Below are 13118 nucleotides of genomic sequence, written 5' to 3' on the forward strand. Positions count from 1 at the left end.
GCACACCACCACCCTGCCTGCACACCACCACCCTGCCTGCACACCACCACCTGCCTGCCTACCACCACCTGCCTGCCTACCACCCCCTGCCTGCACACCACCCACTGCCTGCACACCACCCCCTGCCTGCACACCACCCCCTGCCTGCACACCACCTCCTGCCTGCACACCACCTCCTGCCTGAACACCACCCCCTGCCTGCACACCACCCCCTGCCTGCACACCACCTCCTGTCTGCACACCACCTCCTGCCTGCACACCACCCCCTACCTGCACACCACCTCCTGCCTGCATACCACCTCCTGCCTGCACACCACCCCCTGCCTGCACACCACCCCCTGCCTGCACACCACCCCCTGCCTGCACACCACCCCCTGCCTGCACACCACCTCCTGCCTGCACACCACCCCCTACCTGCACACCACCTCCTGCCTGCATACCACCTCCTGCCTGCACACCACCCCCTGCCTGAATACCACACCACCCCCTGCCTGCATCCCAACCCCTGTTTCATACCCTACCATCCACTACGGCATGGTGGGAGAATAAAATAGTGTGCCGACTCAGAGTGCAGTGAGCCATGCCAGGGGACGCTGTACCCTTTGACGTTGTCTATGTCGACATCTGGGACAAAAAAATTTAAATACTCATGTTGACCTTTTGACTGTCGACCTAATACTTGTGCTGACCTTCCAACCCTGTTCACCTGATGCCCGTCAACCTATTACAAGTGTCGACTCACAGCACCTCTCCATACACGGGTCACCACGGTTGGCATTACCGCCTCACAGTGCCCAGATCATGAGTAAATGTACTAATCATATTCAGGTTCACAACAGCAAACATTTGTCCAGAATGTACCAGATAAACGCCAGCCATTATCCAATGATCTCTGTATATCCGCACCTTAGTCAATTTACCACCGTGAGTTCAATAGCCAATCATGGCCCATTTCTTTGGAGTTTACATGTTCTCCCCATTATTGCATGGGGAAGGGTTCCTCCAAACTCTAATAACATACGTGACTGGCTTCTCACAAAATGAATGTTGGATTTACAAAACTTCAGATGGCGTTAGTCCATAGTACTATTCTAGCATGGATTTATTGGAGAGGGAGGCATATATATATATATATATATATATATATATATACACACACACACACCATACTGTGGATTGTAAGCTTGCGAGCAGGGCCCTCGTACCTTTTGACTTATTTGTAAATACAGTACACTGTCACCTATTGTAAACAAAACAGAATATGTTGCACTATATAAGAAGCTGTTAATATATATATATATATATATATATATATATATATATAATAATAATAATAATAATAATAATAATAATAATAATAATAAGAATCGCATGAATCACTGGGATCTCTAACAATGTGGGTTTAGTTTTTACTGGACATTCCTACTTATAATAGTGAAATAACTTACATGCTTCTTCCATGTACCCGAGGGCAGGAACTGGTTTGTCCAGGTGTACCAGTCATGTGACTGCATCTCTCCAATCACAGCTCTGCAAGTTGGAGACCTTTAAAGAGTAAGTGCAGGAGCCAGAGCACAGGTGTGTTCATTGCTGGGGAGTTGCAGACAGGTGTATACCACTGAAGGATCAGGTAAGTCTCCCACCCCTGTGTGTACAGTGCTAGGGTCTGGGGTATAGATTACAGTACCTGCTGCTATGCCAGCACAGAAAGAAGTCTGCAATGTCATGTTGGGTTTTCTGCTGTCTGGGTTTTTTCTTTTTAAATTTAATTCTCTAAAGCCTTATTCCCAAATAGGCGTCTGTAGCCTCTAGTACCTGATATACAATAATACATGTTATTGCAATAATATCTCAGGTTTACACCTTTAAATACACAGGCATATCCATGCTTGGATGAATAAAAATAACTGGCACCTGTGCTCAAATAGGGCTATCCTTAAAACCACTGGACTGTTGGTGCACTTTGAGGAGCAGTGTACTAATCTGGCCGGTTCCCAGGACCAGTCAGTATGCGGCTGGAAGGGACCCTGAAATGTTTTTATATTGATTTCGGATAGGCGGTGATTGTGGTTGGTTGTACCCTCGCACAATTTGCACCTCGTTGGTTTAAATCTCTCACTGCGCCACCTGTACTTGTGTTTGAATATTTCTACCCTCTTAGTGAGACTTGGTCCTGGGACTTGTACAATATATAATTCAGGGACCCTCTCGGAGATTGAGGCTGGTGGATTACACAGTGTGACCCTTCTGTTTGTGTATATGGGGTCTTGTGTGTACAGTAAATCAGACTATGTGAGATATAGGATGTGTCCCAGGTGACTCTGTAACACAGACGTCATTTCTTTCCATTGCACGCAAGTGGCGTTTGGGCTATTTTCGGGTTCCTTCCTTTACTGGTTGCTGTTGGGAGCAGAGGCTTCTGGTTCCGTAGTTAAAACAAAAATGAGAACCATACTGATATCGCCATGTTCCTGCTGCGGTAGGGGTGGGTGTTGTAGGCTAGTGACCATGGCGGTGTAGTGTATGGATTTTTGGCATTTTGCATAGGCGATGATTGTGCTTTGGTGGGATTGGAATCAGGCTCCTGATCATAAGGCCCCCTTAGATTACTGCAATGGAGATGTCGCAGACAGTCCCCCTTAAACAGCGCAGGATTTCAGTGTCGCTGGATCACATATGATATATCGTACGCGGTTCTTTTGCATACGATATATCATATGCACTTCCATTCACCACTGTGCACTGATAGGTGCAGCACGTCTGATCTCTGACTGATCCGTTGCGCACTGGACCACACATCGAATCGGAGATAAAACACATAAGATTTTTCCACTGTTCATCCCATTGGTCGGAACCCGATGAAAAGTGGCCAAATCGCACTAGTGTATGACCAGCCATACACGTATGATGTGGGGATATAACAGTCAGGTTTGCGGAGCAAATTTTTGGTTTTTCGTACTGCACATGCTCCTGATCGAGCGTACCCCGGTATGGGCAATGGGCATTGACGTTTGCGAGTGATCATGTGTAATGTTGTGTTGTCATGTAGGCCACGTCCAGTGAAGGCACGGGCATACCTCCCAACATGACCCAATCCAGGAGGGACACAATGCTCTGTTCCTGGACTTTCCCTTTTAATGTATGATTGCCATCACCGGTGTTGAACAGGTTATCTAATAAGAAAGGTGCTTCAACACAGGTGATGGCAATCATAAATTCAGAGGGAAGTCCAGGAACAGTGTCCCTCCTGGAGAGGTTCATGTTGGGAAGTAGGCGCGGGGAAGAGCTTCTGAATGTGCAGAGTCGTCAGGAAGCAGAAAATTTCCTATTGCTAGGTTTGCTGTAATATTCTAAGACCCATGAGATGCTTTTTCTGTCCTCTCTGAGTAGACGTCATATGGGGCATTGCTCGTCTCCAGGACTCAAATTTTGCCACCGGTCTCCTGTTACTGTTTGGGGCAGCTGTAGAGGGTTGTTCTATTGAGGGGGTGCCCCATTAATTTGGGAGGGGGTTGTTTGCTGGAATATATATGTATATTTTGAGCACACTGCTCCAGATCACGGAAGGACCCCTTACCCAGAAAAGGCCACATTCCAAGTGAACCGGGTAGTGGTGCTCTCCCTGGAGATTGTTTACCAAAGTGAACCATAATAAACCTTGCAGCGAATTAGGATGGAGTGGGGGTTAGTCACCTGGTATATTTTAGCAGTGAAGCAGAAGGGTGTTTCTGAGGGGTCCTGGCAGAAGGTTGGACCCTGCCCCTGATTCCGTGCCATTCATACCCAGTGGGTCCAATTCGGCCCAATCACTTCTAGCTGTGCCATTGCAACTGGTTCATGGGTTCTGCTCCACCCTCTGATACAGTTTACGAAGTACCATCCAATTGGCTCCCAACAGTCATTTCAAGCACAGCCTGTAAAATGGCAGTTAGGAGCTGATTAATAGGTACTTTCTCTTTCTTTTGTTTTCTTTCTTTTTCTCTATCTTCCCATTAACTATGCTAGTAACCCTTTTGGCGTTGATGTTGCCGCCAGGTGAAATGAACGTGTAAGTCAGTGATGGCTATTTATAAATCTGCAGTCGCACCCTGTGTGTCCTGTGTCACTCCTGCGCCTTCAGGCTGCTTGCAGTCAGATGGGGCACTGTTGCTGTCAGTGTTTGCTGAGCCCCGTGCGTGTATGTCATTCAACTGACGTTTTAATGGGCTTGGAGTATATAATGTAACGCCTTATTATTATTATTATTATTATTATTATTATTTTATTTTTTTTCCCCTTAATTTATGGTTTTGGGTATCTACACAAAACACCACAAATATATATGGGCCTCCGAACAGAGGTGTGTGTGTGTGTGTGTGTGTGTGTGTGTGTGTGTGTGTGTGTGTGTGTGTGTGTGTGTGTGTGTGTGTGTGTGTGTGTGTGTGGTGGTCACACAATCGGACCAACGAGGCAGCAGGACAGTGGCGCCTATTTACTAAGATGAGATGTTGCCCCTAGCGACAGTTTTTACTTCTTTTATTTAGCACCTTCTAGAGCAGGGCTGGGCAACACCGGCCCTCCAGATGTTAATGAACTACACAACCCAGGATGCTTTGCATCAGTTTCAGCATGGCCACATAGCAAAACTAATGCAAAGCATCCTGGGATGTGTAGTTCATTAACATCTGGAGGGCCGGTGTTGCCCAGCCCTGTTCTAGAGAATAAAACAATGTGATTGGGGGGGGGGGGGGAGCATCAGGAGCAGGCTGGGAGCGGGGACCGCGGTGCAGATGCTGAGCAGTGACCGGGGGCGCGGCGGGAGAATAGAAGGAAATCTTATTCAAAAGACTGAGCGGCCGCTGATTGGCTGGGCAATCAGCCAATCGGCGTCCGCCTGGTCTTTTGAATAGGATGGTTTCTATTCTCCCGCTCGCCGTGGGTACCGCAGAGCGGCGGGAGAATAGAAACCATGTTATTCAAAAGACCGGGCGACCGCTGATTGGCTGAGTTCCCAGCCAATCAGCGGCCGCTCAGTCTTTTGAATAGGATTTCCTTCTATTCTCCCGCCGCGCCCCCGGTCTCTGCTCAGCATCTGCTCCGCGGTCCCCGCTCCCTGCCTGCCGCTACACTTTGTGCCGCTCCCCGGACCAGTCCCTGCTCCTGCCGCTCCCCGGACAGGTACCCACTGCCAGCCTGCTCCTGATGCCTCCCCCCAGATTTTTACATGTGATAAATCGCATCCGATTTATCACATGTAAAAAATGGCACATCAAGTGGCAAAACTTATCAAGCTACCCCGGGAAGCTCAGGGGAAATCGGGGCTGACTTGTCCTTAGGACAAGTCGCCCTAGTGTATGGGGGGCCTTTACCCGGCTTGTGCTGCTGCTGCGGGCGGGCGGGCTCTCCTCCTCCCTGCACCCAGAAGAGGATCATAGTGCAGGGAGGAGGAGGTCACAGGTCCGGGCAGCACAGGTCTGTGCTGCCCGGATACAGGTGATGGGGGGGGGGGGTCGCGGTAGAAGCCCATAGGCTTGCCCCCCCATCATGATAACCCGGCGGGGGATGCTTAGAGCATCCCAAAATGCGGTAAAAGCCCAGATAATGGGTTTTTATGACATTTTAAGTTTCGAGAATCTCCCCTGTATTCTGCCTGGAGAAGAGATAAAGTGAAAGGAGATTAAGCACCAGCCGATCAACTGCTTGAAAATGGCAGTTGGGAGTTCATTGGCTGGTGCTTTATCTCCTTTCACTTTTATCTCTACTGCGGGGAAGATTTAATAAGCTTGGAGAAGAGATAAACTAGAGATAAAGTGGAGATCTGGTAAAAGGAGATAAAGCACCAGCCAATCAACTTCCAACTGTCATTTTCAAACACTGTTCATTGGCTGGTGCTTTATCTCCTTTTACCATATCTCCACTTTATCTCCAGTTTATCTCTTCTCCAGCCTTAATACATCTGCCCCAATATGAGGAGTATTGATGGTGTAGTTCATAGCATTTATGTTCATTCTAGAACCCTGCACCTTTCAAAACCTGCCGTTCCTCTTTCCTGCCTGGAGCGTCGCTCTGGGGTGCTCCTAGCACAGAATGGTCTGTATATATGCTGAAATACAGATCTGGCTGTGCTAGCATCACCACAGCTGGCACGAAAGAGGAACTGCACAGGTTTTGAAAGGTGCAGGGTGCTAGAACGAAGAACAAGCATTACTCATAGGACGGAGGTCAGACGTTTGATTCCTTCTATGTCCCTATGGGTGTGGAGTTTGTGTGTTCTCCCTGTGTTTCCTTCTTTTCTTTCTCTGCCATGAAATTCTATATTAATAAATCTATTGAAAGGTTTGTGTATAAATCCCGTATTGGCCGGATATTTTATTCTTGTGGTATTTGTGAAACCAAATGTTCTCCTTTATTGTTGTCCATTGGTCCCTACTATCATCTACTGTGTATATACAGTTTCTGCGTGACTCTGAAACACTGACATCTGTTGGCAGCAAGTGAAACTACATCTACTAGCTTTCGAAGCGTTTGCTTTGAGTGGGCTTACTAGTATTTTCTATGTAAGTTTGGAGGAATTAATTCCCTGTGGGATCCGTCTTGTATCCTCTTCCTCTCTGGACCTACTATCACAATACAATTCCAATAGCCCCTCCCAAAGCAAAACCAGTAGAAAAAACCCCCATAAAACAATAATTATTTGCCTACCTTCCGCACGCTGGGCTGGGACTTGTGTTTCTGGTCGTTTTACCAGTCGGAAACGAGCTGAGCAGGTTTCCATGTCAGTCTACTGGTAGAACGAGATTGTAGAGGTTCACAGGGAACTGACATGAACCTCCTCTTTTAAGGCCCTTGTCCTACTGACAAGTCCCATCCAATTTCCCCAGCAGCTCCCTGAGATTACTTCCATCCGATTTGGCGCTTGAGGCGCCGTTTTTATATGAGATTTATCGCATGTAAAAAGGACTGCCGGGGAAGTTCAATGGAAATCAGATGTGATCTATTGCATGTGATAAAAAGCACTAGCGAAGTGTACTGACAGCTGCAATCTGATTTATCTTTCGTGCAGCACATCCGGGGTGAAATGTAATAGGATGAGAGATTCAGAAAGTGAGAGATTTGGTAAGAAATCTAGAGTTTTTTTAAAGCGGCAATCATTTACACTGCAAAACCAGTGTGATTTTGCAGTGTAAATGATTGCCGCTTTAAAAAAACTGGAGATTTCTTACCAAATCTCTCACTTTCTGAATCTCTCATCCTATTACATTTCACCCCCGATCTCCGACCAGATGTGCATGGGACCGCGCATTGGAACGGATGTGAAACACATGCAATTTAGACACCAGTTGTGTAAAAACTTGTCAAACATTAATAGGAGGTAGTTCCCCCCCCCCCCCCCCACTACCCTGACCCTGAGGTGTGTTACAATGGAAGCGCAGGTCCACTGTGCAACAACGTAGAAGGGTTACAAGTTCTGATGGAGGTTGCCGGGGAATGTGCGGTGGATGGCGCTGCCGGTGTGGAGAGTAGGTAGACCACAGAGAGCAATGTATCCCTAACACAATGTCTTTATTTCCCTGTTACAGACTATCCAGGCCTAAGGAAATGAAGGGGGATTCCTGCATTCGCTGCTTCCAGGGTATTCTCATAGTAGGAAATGTCATCATTGGGGTAAGTTAATGTATGAGACTGTGCAATGTCCATATTTACAGGTCACTGGGTCTTCATAATGTTGGCTTCCCCGGCATCTCCTAGTCGTGGTGGTCTGGAACCGCTTCTGTAGGAGGTAGAGGCACTGATACCTCTGAGATGCTGAGGACTTGTGGAGAAACGGGGCAGGGGAGGTGAACATCCAACCCTAAATAGCAAATTCATGTGAGGCAGTCAGGCAAGGGTCAGCTCATTTGTTACCCTGTTGCCTGCAACTGGAATGGGGGGGATACCCATGTGGAAACTGGAAATTTTGAACTGCGTTGGTTTAGGTCAACAGCAACTGACAATGGACAGAGCCAGCCAATCAGGGGGCTCCTGGATCAGGATCTCGGCTTGAAGTCCATGGGTAACAGACAGTGATGGTAACATAATGGTGGAAGGTGGACACTGACTGTGAATGGAGGTTTCCCTGGGACCATAGTCTATGGTGAAGACCTTGTGGTCACTCCTAGCAGGGCAGGATTAAGGCATTAGGGCCTTAGGCTGAAAATGGTTGAAGGACAATTTTGGAGAAGCAATTTGGAGAGGTGTGGTTATACCTGTGTGGGTGTGGCCAGGGTTTCAATATGGCGGTCATAATGGACCTACTTTTATGTTGGGGCGGTAGTCTTATACATCCCAATATAATCTGGCTCTGGCTCCAACAGTGGCTTGTGCATGGTTACGTGCTATAGTCTACATCTTGGTGACACAACCTGGCCGCTGGCTGGAAGCAATGATCCTATTCCTATAACTTACAGCAGAGGTGGCCAAACCTGTCCTCAAGATCTAGCAACAGTTCCTGAGTCTCAGGCCACCTGTGGATCTATAGTAGGAATGAATGCAGCAGGTTTGACAATGTGACAGTTAGTAATGACTACAGCTGTGTACAGGTGATTTGGAAGATCTCGAGGACTGGTTTGGCCACCCCTGGCTTACAGGAACTATAAGAAGGGATCTTGTTGTGATATTATGGAAGTTATGTGTGGTCCTGATCTCGCTGTCCCTCCAGCTGGCCGGTCTTGCCCTGACGGCAGAGTGCATCTATTTTGTGTCGGACCAACACCACCTCTACCCGCTGCTCAATGCCACGGACAACGATGACGTCTTTGCAGCAGCCTGGATTGGCATCTTCACTGGCTTTTTCTTTTTCTTATTGGCCATCCTGGGCATCGTGGGCATCATTAAATCCAACAGGAGGATTCTTATGATTGTGAGTATCCGTGGTGGTTTTAGATCACGTGTTGTAGAATGTTATGTGGGTATTTGATTTTTTTTTTCTTCTTGTTTCAGTATTTAATATTGATGTTCATCGTCTATTGCTTCGAAGTCGCGTCTGCTATCGTTGCGGCAACACAAAGAGACTTTGTAAGTATTGTGCTGCGGAGATGGGCGGTTTTTCAGTAACAAAGACCCTTAGCCAAAAAGTGGTTGCCCATAGCAACCAAACAGATTCTGTCTAGCATTTCTCTGTTGCATTCTAGAAAATGATGGCCATAATCTGATTGGTTGGTTTGGGCAACATAACCCTCTGTTCGTTTTTAGAAGCTTGAGTAAATTGACCCCAAACCCCAAAATGCACCACTGTAATACATAGACATGGAACGGCTTATTTTTACAACGCTTTGTTTTATACGGTGTGCTTGGGGTCTATTTGTTTGATTTTTTTTTTTTTTTTTTTTTTTTTTTTTTTTTTTATTGATTTATTTATTTTTTACATTTTATTCTTTGTGCTCTTTCCCTTCGTTCACTTTATGCCCCGTGTAACACTATTTTTATTTTCTCTAAAGTTCGTTCCGAACCTGTTCCTGAAACAAATGTTGCAGTATTACCAGAACAACAACCCGAGCGACAATGACCAAGCAATCAAGATCGCCGGAGTGACCAACTCCTGGAACTACCTGATGCTTATGGTAGGTGACCTCTTCCTACTGCGCGACGTTCCGTGTCTGCGTTCTATCTGCTGCTGCATCGCTGTGTGTTTAGTTTTAGGGTTTTGCCTTCTGTCTTCTAAGAGATACTACAACTGCAAATATAGAATGTTACCATTATCCCTAGCCCTGTGCAGTACAGAGTGATTCAGCACCAGCCAATCGGCTTCTGCCTTACATTTTAGAAGACATTTGAAAAAGACAGTTAGGGGCTGGCTGTACTTTATCTCTCTCCAGTGCTTGCTTAAACTCCTCCTTATTTTGGCGAAAGGGGGTGATAGAATGTAAATGGGCCAATCAGATCGCCGCAGGGATCACTATGGAAAGGATCTGCCGTAACTTTCAGCTGCGTTAACCCTCTTTGTGTTTTCCAGGACAAATGCTGCGGTGTGAATGGTCCCTCTGACTGGCAGGACTACACGTCGGCCTTCAGGTTATCCAACAGTGACTCCTCCTACCCCTGGCCCCAGCAGTGTTGCGTGATGACCCCCCTCGGACAGCCATTAAACCTGCAGGGATGCAGGCTGGGGATCCCCGGGTACCTGAACCTCAATGTAAGGAGCATGTCTGAGTCTTCAGTGATAATCGTGATCTATTGTCGCAGTAGTCTGTTTGGGGGCGTGTCTATCAATACAGATATTTCAGGTTTTTAGACTGTGATGGATTAATGGCAGAATCTGGTTGCTATGGGCAACTTCTCTACTTGATCTCTCTCCGTTCTTTTTAATTGGAACGGATCACTGGCATTTACAGATGTCCGGGTCCCCCCGGGGTCAGTGGTGTTGAGAGTGCTGATCTGGGGAGAGGCAGCTGCAGCGGCAGCCTGTCCTCTCCTCCTTCCAGTGTGGTCCCACCCCCTGTGCCTCTGTCTGTAAAGTAACTTTATTTATTTTGGCAGGAGGCCTGGCCACGCCTCCTCATGCTGACCACACCTCCATTTGCCACTGAAGACGTATGACATAACTTTTCAGCTGAACGTTCTTGTCCATATTCGGGGCGCTGCCATCATGTGACGTCATCCGCCCGCCCCGAGCAGGCAGGGGGCACTCTTGCATTTGCTGGGGTCCAACGAGTGTTTCTATGGCCATGCCCACTGTTATTGTGGGCACACACATTAAATAGTGGGTGCTCCCACTGAAATGCCCCCTGGCTGCCAATCAATGTCGGAAAAATTTCACAAAGGTGTTCGCACATGCAATTATTATCCCCCCCCCCCCCCCACGCAGGCCCCTATGTGTCTCGGAATGATAGAACCTCCTATTCTGTTTGGAATTGGGGTACGTAGTCCAAGGCCCCCCCCCCCCCCCCCCCCACTGCACCCAATATATATGGATTAATGCGTGTCCTTGGGTGATTCACTAGCCAAAATGATCACGTGGACCTGTGTATGGTGATATTCCCGTAACGCCATCGTGTAACTGCCCCGCACGCTACATGCCCATCAAAACACTTACTGTATGTAATGCTAATTGAATCCAAATGATTGGATCATTAATAATGAAACCAGCATTTACATAGAGGCGCAATTGTGTCTGTACAATGAGGAATTCCTTAAAGCTATGGGAGCGCGTGTATTCCACATCGTTTGCGTAGCGGACTCTGAACTCTAATTATTTGGGATCTGTCTTTTCCAGGGATGCTATGACCAAATTGCCGGCCCACTGAATCGCCAGGCCTGGGGGATCTCCTGGTTTGGCTTTGCGATCCTGTGCTGGACGGTGAGTACTGTATATCGCACATCTTCCCTTTTACGACCGTTTTGCCACAAAATCTCCTTATGATCTGATAATTTTGCATTACTCGCACCAGACATCTTGCACTGCGCGGCGTGATGAGGACGCACCTGTTCAGCGATTTTGTGCGGCGAAAAAAATGATACATTTATATTAACTTTGTTTTCTTTTATGTTTTCAGTTTTGGGTGCTGCTTGGTACCATGTTCTACTGGGTTCGAATTGAATATTAAGGCGCAAGACTGCTAACCTGCACCCTCGCGTGTCTTATACAAGATCCACAATCGCGCGGCCAATATGGAAGACCTTCGATATCGATCCCTTTCCTGAACTTGGGCCACTGTACTGAAATATTGGCCGACAGACCTGTGTGTTTTTTTCTGGGGGGGGGAGAGGGGTCCCGCTACACTGCACGACTATTTTTACAAGTCGGATTGTATGTAAACAAGTATTTTTGTGTGTGTACTGTATATATGTGATGCCCAGAAGCTGACAATCTAACCGCTGAAGGCAAATCATTATTTCCTGTGGTTTTTTTTCCTTATATTAAGTTGTCACATCTTTTATATAGCGTTTTTTTTTTATTATTGTGCATAAAAGTTTAACCCTTTAAGTGTCAACATCGCTGTGAGAGCGCTTTAAAAAAAAAATGCCAGCGTGACTCACAGCGACAGTTCTTTTAGTATATAATAGAAATCCAGCCGAATCAATTCATTGACATTTAGTTTAAATATTGCACCTATATGAATCTGTTGACCCCTTCCATCCGCGCATCAGTCATTGGGAGAGTCAGGTAACCCCCCCACTTAGCTAAAAGGAACCCTTTTGCCTTTAAAATACACGTGGATCCCGTTTAAGACCATCACAGGCCTAGAACGTCTATACTTTAACTTGGGATATTTCCAATTCGCTCTCTTCCTGGGTGAAGGGACATAGCCTTTGTACTGCTACCTCTGTCGGCACCCCCTGTTCTCCAGAGCTGTGGTAATACCATTACACTTAACAACTGTACTGAAGAGAACTCTCGGCAGCGATGAAATGAATTTGTTGGAAGGTCCACTTTTTTTTTTAACCAGACAAGGGAATGAAATCACTTTAAATGTAAAGTGCTATTAATTTTGTATTCTATAGAGCAAATGAGCTCCCGCCCCCCCTTTATATGTCCAGTAAATCTGGATCCAATGAATATGTCCATTGATATGTAATCAGCCTCTGGGGGGGCCACCCTGTTCTCCCAGGATTGCATTCGCCCTCCCCTACCCCTATTTAACGACCGGTTTCTCCCTCCGCATTCTTTAAGCTGGCGGAGCAGGTCTGGGCAGTACGCAGCTTCACCTTTAGCAAACTGGAATAACACCTATTTTACAGAGACTCTGGGCCTGACCTCCGATGTACATAGATCTGTGCGTATCCTGTGTCTTTAAATAAATGTAACACTTTTAATCTTTGTATGTAAATGTTTCACCCCTGTTATGGATTGTCTGGGGACATATCTCTGCCACGTTATTTACAAATCAATAAAAAAAAGCTATATCCTGTATGAAACAGCTCTCAGTCCTGATACCTGGTGCAAGAAAGTAATGACCTATTACCATACAACCAGCAAACACAGCCCTGGTCTCACCTGTTCCTAATAATCTGTTCTGTTGTCCTGGTCTACCTCCGCGCAGGGGCTCCCTCCACTGGTAACGTACAGTAACTGCGTCTGGTCCGGTGCAGTAACAATCGCCCACATTAATACTACTTGGTGCATTGTGATGTGGATTTACTGCATATTCCAGGTAAACGGC

The 13118-nt window shown here is 46.8% G+C and overlaps 1 protein-coding gene across 1 annotated transcript; it reads left to right on the forward strand.

The window, feature by feature from the left end:
• Positions 1–1487: 1487 nt before the first annotated feature.
• On the forward strand, positions 1488–12861 carry UPK1B (uroplakin 1B). The gene is made up of 8 exons (XM_083171569.1): positions 1488–1630; positions 7560–7644; positions 8678–8878; positions 8959–9033; positions 9456–9578; positions 9971–10150; positions 11231–11314; positions 11511–12861. Exons 2-8 carry the CDS (start codon positions 7579–7581, stop codon positions 11559–11561), a joined length of 780 nt encoding a protein of 259 aa, XP_083027695.1. The 5' UTR covers positions 1488–1630; positions 7560–7578; the 3' UTR covers positions 11562–12861.
• The last annotated feature ends 257 nt before the right edge of the window (positions 12862–13118 follow it).

This window comes from Crinia signifera, chromosome 2, assembly GCF_055691185.1.
Source record: "Crinia signifera chromosome 2, ASM5569118v1, whole genome shotgun sequence".
In the NCBI taxonomy this organism is placed as follows: domain Eukaryota; kingdom Metazoa; phylum Chordata; class Amphibia; order Anura; family Myobatrachidae; genus Crinia; species Crinia signifera.